General features: G+C 38.2%; 1 protein-coding gene across 4 annotated transcripts in view; it reads left to right on the top strand.

The window, feature by feature from the left end:
- Positions 1 to 16757, top strand: part of TMEM117 (transmembrane protein 117) — a 211883-nt gene that overhangs the window by 80261 nt on the left and 114865 nt on the right. For all 4 annotated transcript variants that reach the window (XM_050716931.1, XM_035544103.2, XM_035544104.2 and 1 more), the window contains exon 4: positions 14350 to 14449. In XM_050716931.1, the coding sequence (XP_050572888.1) occupies positions 14350 to 14449 (100 nt within the window). The remainder of the gene's footprint in view (positions 1 to 14349; positions 14450 to 16757) is intronic.

Genomic DNA, 16757 nt, shown 5'->3' on the forward strand with positions numbered 1-16757 from the left:
TAGGATCACATCCTTAAACAATTTGTCCCCTTTGTTTCAGTGATAATTTTATTTAAATGCTGAGTAGAGTAAGGACAAGAGAATATAGTAGTAAGCACAATGCAGAGCAAATCTGTAGCAGATCCAGTGTTGAACTCTTTGGGGCTGTATGTTCTGTATGTTCTGTATGGTTCAGATGATGGTCAAGTAGTTGTAATCAAGGTGTTCGCTTTGGCAGACGAGTGAAAGAACAGGCTGTCTTTTTCCCTTCATTTTCCATGTGAAATTCTCTGCCACGATTATATGCCAGCTCTTGTCAACTGACTGGCCCTAGACCCAGTTGTTCTTTATATACCAATTTCAAGTAATATAGTAAAGAAGCAATCTCCTCAATTTGTATATTGCTTGAAGTCTAGTTCTTTTCCATCTGTTCTGCAATCTGCTGCTGTTGTTATATTATGAGACAAGTCAACCAAATCCTTAGACTGGCTTCTGAGTTTTCATGACACTATTTGCTCCATTTTTCCTCAAAAGTACCTGTAAGCATGGTATATTTTTTATTTCTGAACAATTCCAACAGTTTCTATATCTTAAGTTTGGTATTATGGACTACAGCAGGACTGATATGCACCAGTCATCTTCCATAGATATGAAACTAATCATACATAACAGAAAAATATTTCCTGTTCTGTTGCACCTGTAAATGACTTTAAAGAATAACTTTTTCTCATCTGAGAGTTTCCTAATTCATCTTGATTTAGACAGAGAGTGTATCGTCTATGTGTATACAGACGGTAGAACTTGGACAACATTTTGGAACAAAACATTTACAGGTAAAATGTTTTAGAAGGTCATTATTTAGAGTTCCTTCTTTGGCTGCATCAAATTGCAATAACCATCTTCCATGTGAATAAAGTCTCTCTCTCTCTCTCTCTCTCTCTCTCTCTCTCTCTTTTAGGCTGAACTATTGTTTCTGCTGATTTGGTTCTTTCAAAAGCATAGTAAGGCTGACATGCTAATACCATTTTTGTTTTTCATAAGACCCTGCATATTCACCTCTACCATTGCATAATGATGTTCCAAACTGTCATATCGCTTCAATTCCTTGAACATAATTCTTCCAATTCCTTGAACAAACTGTAGTTTCAGCCTCCTTTTATCTACACACGCAGCAAAGCATCTGTAAGCAGCTAGACACACTAAAATAACATTATAGAAAGCACATATTCCTTTGTCTGAAATGAAGGTTTTAGCTGAATGCTTTTCAAGGAAGGATGCATCTCTCTTTTTCATCTCATAGTGAAACTTACTCTGAAATGCTGAGATTCTGGACAACTGAATCTTTATAAGAGGAGTAGCAAAATACATCTGAATCTAAACACTTTTCTAAAACCAACAGAGGATTGTGACAATGTCAATTCCATTCTTGGCTCTCACCTTTCTTCCTTTTCAAATATTTTGTACTTGAAATGTATTTATGAGTTTACGTATGCTCATCTTGTCATCTCCCTCCCATCAAATTAAGTCAGTCCAGTTTCCTCTTTTCTCTTCCTTCCTTAAATATATATATTTTTTGATATTCTGCTTCTCCTATTGCATTTCATTTTCACTGATTTTGGCTGATTGATTATCACTCCATGGTCCTTGTCAAATTCAGTATGTAACATCTTTGCATGCCAAGGGATCCCAGCACCCACTGGAGGAATCCATGGCACAGGTGCAAGAGCCATTAGTATTCATGAAGGAATCAGCTGAGCATCAGACACAAGCATCTTCTGTTGCTAGTAAGATTCTCCAAGGGCCTCTGCTCCACTTTTTAGGCTTTGCCCATATACAACAGATAGATCCTATAGAAGATTGATTAAGTTTTCAGTTAACTTTACTATTATTATTTTGACTTGTTCTGTCTCTCAATGTCCAAAAAAAAACCAAACAAAAAAACCCTCATGCTGCATTAATAATATATGCCTATGTGCATGTTTAACTTTTGTATTATTTATATTACTTTAAAATACTTACATTTGTCTTATTTTGTGGAGGATATTTAATAAATACTTAACTCTGTAGTGATGTGAAGAAAAAAAATGAAGTGCTCTCTTCCTTCTCCAAACTGTTTGGGGTGATGTATATTGGCATATACTTTATTTTATTGAACTCTAATAAATGGATAAAGAGAGGAAAATCTTGACTGTTTGAATAGAATTAGTCTGTGCCAAATACTTGGTTGCTTTAGCACTACATGGATGAGGTTTTCCCAAAACAAAAAGAGACCTTCTGAACTAGAAGACCAGAGCAGTGAGCTGTAAAGTGCACTCTCTTTCTAGCACCCTTTTAAATTTTGTTTAGATATTTAAATTGGATAAGCTTTGTTTGTGAGATAAATATATAGTTTTAAATGTTTTAATTAATTTTATTGAAAATAATCAATCCTTAAACAATTTATGCAAATAAAGCCCTGAGCAATCTGATCTAATGTCAGTTAGCCCTGTTTATCATGAGGGGGTGGACAAGATCATCTCTTGAATTTCATTCCAATCTAATTTTTTTTTCTGTGATTTTACCTACTCTATTTAATCACTACTAATTGCTTATTTGGTGGATCTTTCAATATTCTAATAGCTACTTAAGAAATCTTCATCTTACCCCCAAACTTTCATATAGTCCATTCTCCATTCTACAAATAGAGCCAACATCCCACAAGCTCCGCTTCAGGTATTACTTACTCAGTGTTCCTTTTTTAGAGCACTTTTGCAATGCAAAGTAGATGGATTCTGCCCATATTATCCATCCATTCGATTTCAGATGTTATCACTTACCGTCTTGTTCCTGACTCATTCATTTAAAATATTAGTTATCGTTACAGAGGAAAAAATCAAAGAACTACTTCTAAAATATTGGCACAGAATCACCTGTTCTACAACCTTGACACTTTTGAACTATTATTCACAATTTTAATGATCATGATGCAAAGTCCCAGATTGGTCCAGATAATTAAAAACAGTCATTAAAAGTCCTACACAATCTATTTTACACACTCTCTGAGAACTTTGCTTACATGATCTGAATTTGGTTCATAAGTTAACATGAGAAGTTTCTTGTGAATCAATAATTAAAAGGAAAATAGAAAACTGGTAAATTGATTTTGATACTTTACAGATATAATTAAGCCTAAAGTTCCCTTGACTTTTACTGTAGGATGAATGTTTTCCTATCTGTAGTTAAGCTGTGAATCTTCTAAAGGAATACCTGACTTTATTTTGTGTTGTAGTTTGAGGTAGAAATACATTTTTTTGAAAGAAAAATCTTGCAAAACAAATGCCATTCCAAAGTGATTTGGACATCTTTTTTCAGTCTCACAAGACTTTTGGCAAATTAAAAGAATTTTCTGTCCTGAACCAGCAAAAGATATTAAAATCTTGAAAATGCTTATGATATAAAAGTTTAGAAAGAAAGCTGGAATAATTATAGAAACAGGTTTAAAAAAATCTAGCTAAATATTTCTAAAAATAAATAACTTAAATTTCAAACCCAACCCTGAGATAATTTTCAATTTTGAGAACTGGAAGGCTTTACATTTTGAAAATATGCTTATATTTTCAGATTTTTTCCCTCAGTCCATTAAAAGCAATGTTTTCCTTTAAGGGATTCCACACTATGTATGACCTGCATTTTATAATGATAAAGTCCTCTTGTTTTTTTTTCTCATAACTTTGAAGAAAGAGACATGTACCAGTAGCACTTGCACGACAAGCACACAAGCCAAATCAAATAACCTTATAGCTTATATAAAAGGTGGTGGGACTGGATTTAGAATTGTCATTTAAAGTCTGTGTGCCAGGGAAGTAGCCTTCTAGTCTATATCTGTGCAGCTCCAGATACTCTGATGTCTCCGCAGCAAAATTCTGGAAACAAAAATGTCAAAACAAAAACTTAACACACAGTACTGATGTATTGAAAAAAAAAAAAAAAAGTACCCTATTTAGCAGCAGTTTCACTCCTCCACCTCAAGTTAACATAAGTTTGATGCAAAGTGTAAGGTGAGTCATATGTCATATCTCCATTGCTTTACAAATGGGCATCCATATGCAGATTGCATTCATCTGGACTTTCAATTCTCAAATTCAAACCACATCCAAAGGGTTGCTTTTCAAAGCAAACATTGATCCAGCCTTAACTATAGCGAAGCACCTTGTCTCATTCCAGTCACAAAAGTCACAAGAGGTTCTTGCAGCGTCTTCCATTGTTCAGTGAAACACTAGGAGTCCCCTACTCCATGCAGAAAGGACAGTCCTTTGGGTACTTGTCATTCAGCTGCATGGTATCAGTGCAGATTCCTGAAAATAAAGTGTTCATAGAATTATAGAATCATAAAATCATATTTTGAGTTGGAAGGGACCCACAAGGATCATCACTGGGTCCAGCTCCTGACTCCACACAGGACTACCCAAAAATCAGACCCTCTGTCTGAGAGTGTTGTCCAAACACTTCTTGAACTCCATCAGGCTCGGTGCTGTGACCACTGTCCTGGGCAGCCTGTCCCAGTGCCCAACCACCCTCTGGGTGCAGAACCTTTCCCTAACACCCAGCCTGACCCTCCCCTGTCCCAGCTCCATGCCGTTCCCTCGGGTCCTGTCGCTGTCCCCAGGGAGCAGAGCTCAGCGCCTGCCCCTCCGCTCCCCTCGTGAGGGAGCTGCAGGCCGCCATGAGGCCTCCCCTCAGCCTGCTCTGCTCTGGGCTGAACAAACCAAGGGACCTCAGCCACTCATACATCTTCCCCTCTAGACCCTGCACCATCTTTGCGGCCTTCCTTTGGACACTGTCTGATAGTTTTATGTCCTTTTTATACTGTGGTGCCCAGAACTGCACATAGTACTTGAGGTGAAGCCACACCAGCACAGAGCAGAGCAGGACAATCACCTCCCTCAACCATCTAACCTAACTTAAACTTCCCAAATGCCTGTTATATTCCTTAGTTTCTGTTAAAGTTATTTTCAAATTTTAGTAACTTTTTTTTTTTTAATATTGCTTGCCAAACAATTATCTGCATTTTCAGATGAAGCAAACCTATAACATTTAACAAAAAGTTAGATTTAAAGAAAAAATCCACAGATTTGCATTTTTCTAAATTTTAGAAACTCGGTATACATTTTTCATCAATGTTCACGTGTGTAATCTAGCTTGCTGTTTACCAGCTTGTTGAAAATAGGCAACTGCCCTTCTCCATATGCATATAGCAAGGGCTAAGACTGCAAACTTGTATGTCTGTGGTGTGGTACAAAGTGGTGAGTCAAGATCTGATTTAAACCCTCGAAATGGGTATGCCCAAGAACAGTTGTCCTGTTTGTGTTCCTGGGCATCTGGACACTTGGGATCTTTTTACTAAAAAACTATTTTGATATCATAATATAGAGGCAAATAGAGTGAATCAAATAAGACGTCATGTACCAGCTTATACTACAGACCCGTCGATTATTTACAGAAATTTTCTAGCCTATTAAGAGATACTAAAAAAAATGAGACAATTCTTTTAACTTGTTTGATTATCCACTAAAACAATTCTCAGTAAACAATTCATTTAGCAGCATGTAAATCTCTTTATCCTCTCCCATAGCGTTAAACAGGCCTGTAAAAAAGGCAAAAGGCAACCCTTTATGTCATTGATGTCATTTATGTCATTCAGTAAAAGAACTTACATGGTTGTTATAGAGTTTAAGTGGAAGTATAAGTGGCTACAAATAAACTGCTGCAGTGGTTGTGCATGTGTGAGTGTGGAGGGAAGTTCGTAAGACTGTGGGATGTAAGTTAATGTGAGCCTTCATCTGTTAGCACAGCAGCAGTAGAAGTGTTTCAGGCAACCTGTCCTTGGCTGAGTAGTGTAACCATTATTTGCTACTGACATGCTAAATGCTCTCTGCAGCCTTTTTTTGTTTTGTCTGACTAAACAGAATATACCTGTAGTGATACACGATGCACAAGAACAGCAAAGAGCCTGGAAAATATGAAAAAAAAAATCCCATGGGTATAATACATTTGAACAATCAAACAATTTGTCAAACTCTCTTGTCAGTCATCTTTTCTGTTTTTCTCAGACTGTCTCATCTGTAGGAAGGGCTTTGTAGCGGAGCCTGTAGGAGTAGTAGAGCATTCTGCATTGAAGCACTTAGCACAGTGATGGGGGACGTTGCTCATCTATGAGATGGGAAATCTGGGTTCAGTTCCCAATTCAGCCACTAATGCTCTCTGATTTTGTGTCATTTAAAGTTTGGCCAAAAAAAAGAAATGTAGGTGTATCAAATTCTGACATTTAAACTCTCTGGGAGTATGTCAACACTCACAAAGATTACCATTAGCCCAAGGAGCTATATTAAGGACAATAATGTGTTTTAAAACCTGTTTTAACAGGTCTCTAGTAAGCCAATTTACCTGAGTAACTTACTCAACTTAAAGTAACTTACTTTCAGCACGTTAGTTATCCTATGCGTTTGATCTAATCCAGACTCCTGTCCTGAGTCTCTGTAGCCTCTGTAGAGGCTCATATGATGGCTAGAAAAGATTGCTTTGGTTTAACCCAGCAGGCAGCTGAGAACCACACAGCCATTTGCTCCCTCCCTCCTGTCTCAGTGTGATGGGGGAAAGAATCAGAAAAAGGTACAACTAATGTGTTGAGATAAAGATAGATGATTGAACAGAAAAGGAAGGGATAATGATAATAAATAATAATAATAATAGAATGTACACGACAAATGATGCACAATGCAATTGCTCACCACCTGCCACCTGATGCCCAGCAAGTTGCCAAATAGTGGCAGCCCCCCTGGCTAACTCCCCCCAGTTTTATTGTTCAGCATTACTCATAGAATACCGCTTTGGCCAGTTTGGGTCATCTGGCCTGCTGCTGTCCCCTCACAGCTTCTTGTGCTCCCCCAGCCTCCTCGCTGGCAGGGCGGTATGAGAAGCTGAAAAGTCCTTGGCTTAGTGTGAGCACTGCTCTGCAGCAGCTAACACATCAGTGTGTTATCAGCATTATTCGCATCTTAAATCCAAAACACAGCACCATACCAGCTACTATGAAAAAAATAATGAACTGCTCTAAAACTGGAAGAAAGCAAGTTCCTTTTTCATATGTGGAAGTTGTGAAGGGGTACCCCACTCAAATCCAGCAATTGTAGTATGAGATATATATCTTCAGTTGTCCTTCACCAGAATAGGCTGAAACATGTATTTCTCATCCTCTTTTCTTATGGGTTCTGATAGTGAGATGCAGTTCTCTAACTTGGAAAGGGATTGAACCAGTATTCCCTGGACGAGTGATTGTATCTCATGTGTTTCCTACCATTTAAGTTAGGTACATACACTTCTCTACATTAACAGGTAGAAATGTGGTTGCTGAGTTTTTCAGTGTTTGCTGCATTTTTCAATGGGCCTTGTCTACTAGGCAGGCTTGCAAAACACTTCACAGATGGAGCTCTGCAGGCAAACCAAGTGGAGGAGTAACTACTTTATTGATATCAATCAATACAGGATGTGGGCCAGAAGCCAAAATGCTTATTCCTGTGGTTAGTGAGACTCTCATGTACATGCCTAGCAGCGGAACTTTAAATGGCTTGGGAGCTTGAAAGACTAATTCCCCAGAGTGTGTTAGGCAGCCGTTGGGCCTGTAGGCTGATGAGCAGAAGTTTTCAGAATTACAGTTCTGGTGCCTGATTTCTGAAAACATGTATAAGTAAGTTACCAACAAGCAGTGTTCAGTTGCAGCCTCAGTCCATTAGTCTCAGGTGTTCTGCACTGTGCCATGGATCTGTCTCAGGGGAGCCCTGCTGTGGTCAAGCCATTACTGAATCCTTGTTTTGTTGTGTCTTGTAGGCCTGCTGAGCCTCTAGTAGCAGTTACCTCATTGATGCCTTGTCAAGCCAAATATCTGGTTCAGTGCCTCTTTTTTCTCTGTTCTGGTGTCATAGAAAAAATTTCATCTGTACCTCCAAAGTATTCACTGGGAAGGGTTGGTGACTATGTGACTAGGTATTGTGCTGTCTGTACTGTTGGCAGGTAGCTATGTGTTAACACCATTTTCATTATGGTGTGCCAGTTTATAGGTCAGTAGATCCTGTCTCTTAGCATCTTCCTGTTCCAGATGACTCTAGTTTCTGGCAGCAGAGGGGTAGTTTTTCAGCTGAGCAAAGTGCTACCATGTTTCTCATTTGCCATTCTGTCATTTTAGAGTGCAAAATATGGATGAGGAACTGTATCTACAGTCTTTTGTGTGTTTTCAGCTATTCTGACACTCTTTGCCTCTGCTAAATCAAGAAGCTTGCAGTGATATGTCAAAATACACATCTTTTCAGACTGTGTGAACCCCCATGCTGTCACTTGTTGGCCATTGTCAGCAAGTTCCACTTTGTCAGGTGCACCAAAGAAGATGAATTCAATAGATAATTGACTATTTAGGGGGAATGCCAGCTAATAAAACTGCCTCAGAACAGCATGTATCAGACTGTAGAACATGTACAGACTTTTGATCACTTTTCATAAGATAAGACACCTAGGCCTGCTCTCCTTTTGGAAGAGCCTCAAGCTACCACTCCATGGGTGCTGTTCCTGTAGACTCTGTACAAAACATGCTGTGTGCTATGTGCCAGCCCTGTGCCTTAGATACTCTGGAGTATGCAAAAAGTCATCTGAAGGATTGTTAAGAAGTACCAATGCACTGTAGGCATTAAATACCTACACTGAGGCAACTACAACCTCCCATAAGTGTCAATACTCTCACTGAAGTCCATTTAGATCTAGGTTCAGTTCAGATGTGTCTGGATTGTCAGATGTGTCACGGGATTTACTGGAGTTCCAGATCCATCTGGATTATCAGCTGGAGACCAGGATATGTCACAGCACCTGCAACGATGTAGTCACCTAGGTTTAACAATGGCTTTTGGTATATGAACTTAGTGTTTTGACATGCTAGCCATCCTGCAGTAACAAAAGGTATACAAATCTTTCACCTAGCATGTCTACAGTAGGGTAAGGACGAATCATGTTCTAATCTTCACTTACTATCTTGATTAAGGCTTCATTGAGAGTTTGGATCTCTGGCTTACACTTAAAACTAAGTGTCTAAATTCATGTGATGGTCAGGAAGACACCACCTCAGCCTTGAGCTTCATCTATGGCTTTTCTTTCAGTGCCTGTAACAATGTTGATAGCATCACTGTGGCTTGTACGTCTGTATCCATCTTAAAAATGCTCTGTGTACTTTCAGGCTGTTAGTCATTTTGGCGGCTGCTGAAGTGTCATCCATCTTTAAAAAAATTAAATAAAAATTGAAATCTCCCTTTCTTTGAAAAATTTCCCTGGGTGTAGTGCTGTTGTTTCCCTCTTTGTCTGTTCTGGGCATACTCTGGTACGAACTCCAAAAAGTGATGAAATACGTTGTGCTTGTACATTGTTTTCTGATCGCCTGTTATTAACTTACCTTTTGCAACAACATGGATGTAGACATCACCTGATGATGATGTTTTTGGGACTGTTTTAGAACTATGTCTTTCTACTTCGTCTCCCCTTTTTCCTTTTTTTTTTTTTTTTTTTTTTTTTTTTTTGTCTTTTGGTTCCTTTGCTTTATCTTGTTGTGTGAAAAAGGCGGTCTGCCTTCCACAGGCTTTGGCCTGGAAAGAGCAGTTTCCATTGCTTAGCAGCTTCCAGTTTTATTATCAAAGATTAATAGTGGGTTTGTCGCAAATCCCAGTTACAAGCTTGTCCTTTATCTATAGAATTCACAAGCATGGGCTCCTCAGCCTTTAATTATTTAGTTATCCTCTCTGTTTCTGAAGAGCTTTTTGCTCTGTTATGAGCTTTAACTGCTGTGTTTTTCCAGTCAGTGTTTTCTTAGGTTGTGCTGCTCATGTAATATGAATGTACCTTGCTACAGAATTTGAGTATGGCAAAACAAACAGAATCCTTTTGACAAACTATATAAAACCCAGGTGGACCATGAAAGCTATCTGGAACCCAACAGCCATAACCCTCCTGGCAGACCTGGGTCTTAGCCATGAAACAGAGTAACCAGTTAAAGAAAACTGCTCTGATCGCTAGCTAAAAGAGACAAAACTGTGGGGATTTTTTCCAAAATAGAACTAATTTTACTTTGTAAAATATATATTTTTACTGGTAAAATAAATACCCATGTTACATCATGAGGCAAGCATGGCTTTTTAAAAAATGTCAGTTACTCTCATTTGCATGATATTAAAATGTGAGAATTAAAAGTGGATTATTTTGTTTTCATTTTTAGCAGCCCCAAATCCATATTTTAAAAAACAAGTCATCTCCTCTTTGTGTTTTTAAATGAAAATAATACTGCAGAGACTGGGATGTAATGCTAATCATAGAATCATAGAATGGCTCAGGTTGGAAGGGCCATGGTGATCCTTAAAGATCATCTGATTCCAACCCCTTGGCCATGAGCAAGGTTGCCAACCACTAGATCAGGTTGCCCAGGACCTCATCCAGCCTGGTCTTGAACACCTCCAGGGATGGGGCATCCACAGCTTCTCTGGGCAACCTGTTCCTGTGCCTCACCACCCTCTGAGTGAAGCATTTCTTCCTAACCTCTAATCTAAATCTCCCCTCTTGTAGTTTAAAACCATTTCCCCCTGTCCTGTCATTAATCTGATTGAGCAAAAAGTCACCTCCATCTTTTTTATAAGTCCCCTTTAAGTACTGTAAAGTCGCAACGGGGTCACCCTGGAGGCTTCTTTTCTGAAGGCTGAACAACCCCAGTTCTCTCAGCCTTTCTTCACAGCAGAGGTGCTCCAGCCCTCTGATCATCTTAGTGGCCCTCCCCTGGACCTGGTCTAACAGCTCCACATCCTTCTTGTGCTGGGGGACCCAGACCTGGATGCAGCATTCCAGGTGGGGCCTCACAAGGGCAGGGACACAATCACCTCCCTCGCCCTGCTGGCCACTCCTCTGTTGATGCAGCCCAGGCTGCAGTTGGCCTTCTGGGCTACAGGCACATGCTGCTGGCTCCTGTTGAGCCTCTTGTCCACCAGAAGCCCCAAGTCCTTCTCTGCAGGGCTGCTCTCAATGAGTTCTTCTACCAGTCTATGCTCGTGTCTGGGATTGCCCCGACCCAGGTAAAGCAGCTTGCACTTGGACTTGTTGAACCTCATTAGGTTCACGCGGGCCCACTTCTTAAGCCTACCGAGGTCCCTCTGGATGGCATCCCTTCCTTGTATTGTATCAACAGCACCACGCAGCTTGGTGTCATTTGCAAACTTGCTGAGGGTGCACTTGATCCCACTGTTTACGTTAGTGATAAAGATACTAAACAGTACCAGTCTCAGGACAGACCCCTGAGGGACACATCTCGTCATTGGCCTCCACCTGGACATAGAGCCATTGACCACCACTCTCTGGGTGTGGCCTTCAAGCCAATTCCTTATCCACTGAATGGTCCACCCATCAAATCCATATCTGATTTGGAGACCAGGATGTCATGTGGGACTGTGTCAAAGGCATTACAGAAGTCCAGGTAGATGACATCAGTCGTTCTTCCCTTGTCAACTGATGCAGTCGCTCCATCGTAGAAGGCCACCAGCTAGGTCAGGCATGATTTACCCTTGGTGAAGCCATGCTGGCTGTCTCTGATCACTTCTTTGTCTTGCATGTGCCTTGACATTGCTTCCAGGAGGATCTTTTCCATGATCTTCCCAGGCACAGAGGTGAGGCTCGCCAGTCTGTAGTTCCCCGGGTCCTCCTTTCTACCCTTTTTAAAAATGGGAGTGATGTTTCCCTAATAGTTAATAAAATAGAAGTGTATTTCATTACTTTTCCTAACAAGGCAGGGATAGTCCTGAAAATATTTTGCATGGTCCATAAAAAGTTGTAATTTTATTTTAATCAGTAAATGCACTTAAAATATACACAGCTGACATTCTTATGAGTTTCTTCATAATAATGTCATTTTAACTCTAACTGAAGTTCTGTCAATTTGCATATTTAATTGTGGCATTCATTATAGATTATGATGCACAATTTATACTAGGCTTCTCGGATGCTTTCATGTTTCAAATCTTCGTACTTCAAATTTCAGAAAGGATTGTTAGGATGATCTGATGCTTTCAAGTCCTTTCTATGTATTTGAGTATTGTATCCACCTTGTTCAACCTTACTGTAAGCCTTGAGATACTTTTAACATTAGTGAAAACGAGTGACTACATGGAGAATTTCAATTTCCATTAAAAAAAAAAAAAAGTTTATTTCTAGTTTGTTATCTCTTCTACTTGTTAATACCTATATACAGTAACCAGTTGCGTTTCAGCCTTTTTGGATAACCTGTCTTGTATACATCATCCTGCCGTGGGTGGCTGTGGTCAGCTCACTATATGCAATGGGCTATAGGAGTTACCTTAGTGGCCTGGTTTTCATCAGTGCTGTGCAAGAGTTCAGCCAGTTTCTGTACACCTGTAATTATGTATAATGCATACGAGAATGTATAATGCATATGAGAAATGGGAATAAAAAAAGGTGAGAACTATGTTTTTCTGCATGCGCTTCACACTGATGAAAATGATAAAGATACCCAGGTTGCTTTTGGGGTCCGCTTCTTACAGCTGATGTTCACATTGTGCCTTTTTTATTAATGAGACACTTCCTTAAGGAATGCAGACCTGACTATTTTTCAGCTTAACAAGTTGTTACAAGTTTGACACAACCAAGATGCAGGGAAAAAAAAAAAAAAGAATTCCAATTGTTTCCCAGTTATAGAGAGACTGGGAGAATGCATCTGGGAAGCGTATGCTTGTCTGCTCTTACAGTCCTTCCTAGGTATCTGTTATTGCCCTCTCTTGGAGACAGGAGGTTGGAACAGAGAGACTTTAGACTGCCCCAGTATAGCTGCTTTTGTGTTCTTAGATCTTTATTAGCAACATGACAAATTTAGAGTATCAATGATCTTATTAGCTACATGGAACGTGATTAAAAATAGCTCGGAAAAAAATGTGTGTTTTTTTTTTTTTTTCCATTTTATTATTATTTTCATTCCAGCAGAAACTCTAAGCCAACTGATTAGATGTTCAACTGATTAAAAAAATGCATGGTATTTTTTTTTAGTAACATATTAGCTACAAGGTCACCAAATGTGTATAATCAAAAGAGCCATTAGAGTATGCCATTTTACACATCTGTCATGAAACCATTCACTGACATTAACATTTATACTCTACAACTTACTAACTTACATCTAAGTAGTGATTCAGTGCTGTACATGTAGTTGTGTGAACAAGACCCTGTATCCTGATCAAAAGTTTTGATTTTAATAAGACTGCTCTAGACAGAGAGGTCAACTTGCACTGATCCAGTTGCATAGATATCATCCCCTAGCTCCTAGAAATTACAACATTGAGTATATAATAATGGTAAGGTTTGAATAATTTAATGTTCAAAGAAGTTGTTACATGCAACTGAGTTGGTTGTGCATATCCTTAAATAGGCATAGCATTATATAAGCAGTGTTTCCAGGTATCTTGAAAACACAGATATCACTTGGGAAGTTAAAATATAATGGCTATAATTATTCAATGCGTTAGCTCCTGAGGGGAGTCGTGTCTTCCTAAATACTGTAAAAGCCTTTTAGCCAAGGATATGACTACATTAAAAGCTGTGCTTTCTCTTAAAGAATTTTTAATCCAGCACAATTAATTTTATCTCCTTAACTGTCCTTTTATCTTCATGATGAGTTTAAGAGTAGAGGTCAAATTACCATGTAAGGTTTTAAATCCTATCTATTGCACTATTTAAACAAAATGAAAGCAGTTCTTTAGGATTTAAGTAAAATTTATGTATGGAAATACATTATTATATATATCAAGAAACAATGGCTTCTTACTGAAATTCTCTATTGCTTGCACTCTTGTGTTTAGAAACATATATTTGCATACCTGGTAGAGTTAAAAGTCAAGGGACTCAATTAGCTTTTGAATAGAAGTTAAATATTTTCATTTTTCATCATAAAGATTTTACAAAGTCACCAATACTGCGAATGTTGCAATTCCATTTGTACAGAGAAAGAGGTAAAAAGTGTAAAATTATTTTCATTTCTACAAGCCGTTTATAATCCTAAAGCCTTTGCCTATAGTTATTTCAGCACCTTCAAAAGAGATGTGGGCTGTAAAATCAGATTCATATTTCCATTTCTCATTGGAATTGACCCATCCTAGTTCAGTAGTATGTCAAGACTCAGATCTACCGGAAAAAGTGATTATGCAGGAAATGGGAAATCTTTCACAGTTAATCATAAATTTTGTCACTAAAACAAATTCTTTATAACTGCATTAAGCCAACGTGTTTAGCTTACAGTCTGTGTTCTTGTTTCCACAGTGCATACATTATAACAGACTTCATGGGCATCAGGAATGAAAATTTTATGAAGGTAGCTGCAGTTGGGACTTGGATGGGAGATTTTGTCACAGCATGGATGGTAAGAAATACAATATTATGTCTTAAAAGAAAAAGAAGGACTAAATTTTTGTGTTTCAAGGAAAAGAGGAGAGGAGAAGGGAGAAATTCCATTTCTTGAAGTATTCAAGTGTTTCAACTCAGAAATAGAAAAAAAAAAAAAGACAAATGACAAAGTGGCATAATGGCAGGGTATTTAATTAGCTGGGAATCCTAAAGAGTTTGAGTTGAAATGAATTGGGGCATCACTTTGTTCCTTCTGTTATGAGGGGGAATTTTGCCGTTGACTTATGTAAAGACAGCACAGTCACTAGCCCTTCTTTGCTCTGAAGTTATATCATGACTGGCAATCTGGTGAAACTGAGAGTAATAATTTAAGAAAAACAAGTCTAATGAAAAAGATTAAAAAGAATTACAATTAATTGAATGATGTGATGAAGAGAAATGGAGGTAGGAGAAAAAAAGGAAACCTGTTACTTCTCAGAATTTGAAGGTAGCCTATTTGAATTGAAACTATCAGATCAAATTTGTCTTTAATTTACAGCTTTAGAGGAATAAACTTTTACAAAAGATTAGATGTGTTTATGAGGCTGCTTTTCACTTGGATTATAGTTGTTAAAAAAGTTATTTCCTGAAACGTTGGCTGTCCAATTACCTATTTAGCGAAAAAGAACCAGAAAATGACAGTTAACTGGTAACAAGATGAAGCATATGCAAATGTGTTTTTATTGTTCGGGAAAAACATTTCTTAAACACAAAGTAATAAAAAGTGAATTCTTTTTTTTTTTAAGTAACATTAGATTTTATGATTAGTGTAGGTAAGAAATAACAATTGTGACTGTTACATTAGTAACTGAAGTCTGTATGACATTCATTTAAACTGGGGAAAGGAGTTCATGATTTTTAAGCTTTCAGGTTTGTTTTTAATTAATCTAAATCATTTTCTTCCCTAGTGATTCATTGATAACTCAGTTTGTTTATTCAAAATGATCAACATAATTCTAAGGGGGTTCATTAAAACAGGGAACATTGCCTGATGATGAATGTATATCACTTATCATATAAACATGAAGGAAAAAAATATCTGAGCACTGGATGTAGCCAGTGACTGTAATAACCTATGATGTTAGCAGAGGAACAAGCCAAGGTGTATGAATTTTAGGGCTCTGGTATGTGTTAGGAAAAAACACTATAGGAATAGTTTCAAATAAGAATCATTGTGAGACTCTAAGGCTATAGTCTATAAAACTATAAGAATAGTCTTAGAGGAGGAGTCTGAGTTTACATCAATTTATCTTCTATCCTCCACATATTTGGAACATACTGTACAACAGACAGAAAAAAAGAAAAGAAAAAAAAAAGCATCAAGGATTTTTTTCAGCATATTGTTTAGTATGTGTCAGTGGTTTGTCCAAGAAAAATTATGCTCTGTGAAATGGTGGCCATGAAAATCAAGCGCAGAGCAAACCATCTGTACATGCAAGCTTACAATAAGGACATTGCAGAGTTGGTGAGTTGACTGATAGTGACCATTAATGTGGTTTTTTACTGAATCAGTAGTAAAATTCAGGGCTACTTCTGGATGCCTTTAACTTGACCCTTTATTTTATGGGCTTCAATAGCATTATACAACTATGTAAGTAAAGTTGATGCATAAGCTAAGCTGAATTGAGAGGGGTCATGTTCATCAGACATACATGACTTAGAGTTCTGACAGCAGAGTCATGTAAGTCACACTACATTAGGTAATATTACACTTATTAAGTCCCTCTTTTTTCATTTCCTTCAAGGAAAACAAAACAAAACAAAACAAAACAACAACAAAAACACCACCAATCCAACAAACAAAAAACCCTGTTACATGCAGCACTTTATAAAACATAGAAATGGCTTGATTCAAGAGTCATGAGACTTCTGATCCTCCCTTTCCTGTGTACTCAAAACCCTCTCAAGTCTTTTCAGCAGTGGAGGAAAATTTGGATTGTGCCAAATCAAATTCCAGTGCAGGACGGAGTTGTCACTAAAGAATGAGAGAGAGACTGGGAGAGACTGGAGGGTTCACCATCCCTGGAGGTCTTTAAAAGACGTTTAGATGTAGAGCTTAGTGATATGGTTTAGTGGAGGACTTGTTAGTGTTAGGTCAGAGGTTGGACTAGGTGATCTTGGAGCTCTCTTCCAACCTAGATGATTCTGTGATTCTGTGATTCTGTGGGCAGTTTTTGCAAATCTCTAGACAAAGTGTGTGAATCAGTCTATGGAAATGACGATTTTTAAGGGCCGCTAAGCCTAGGAACATCAAAAATATACAGTGTCAGGTGTAAAGGTATTAG

Source organism: Cygnus atratus, chromosome 1, assembly GCF_013377495.2.
Source record: "Cygnus atratus isolate AKBS03 ecotype Queensland, Australia chromosome 1, CAtr_DNAZoo_HiC_assembly, whole genome shotgun sequence".
NCBI lineage: Eukaryota > Metazoa > Chordata > Aves > Anseriformes > Anatidae > Cygnus > Cygnus atratus.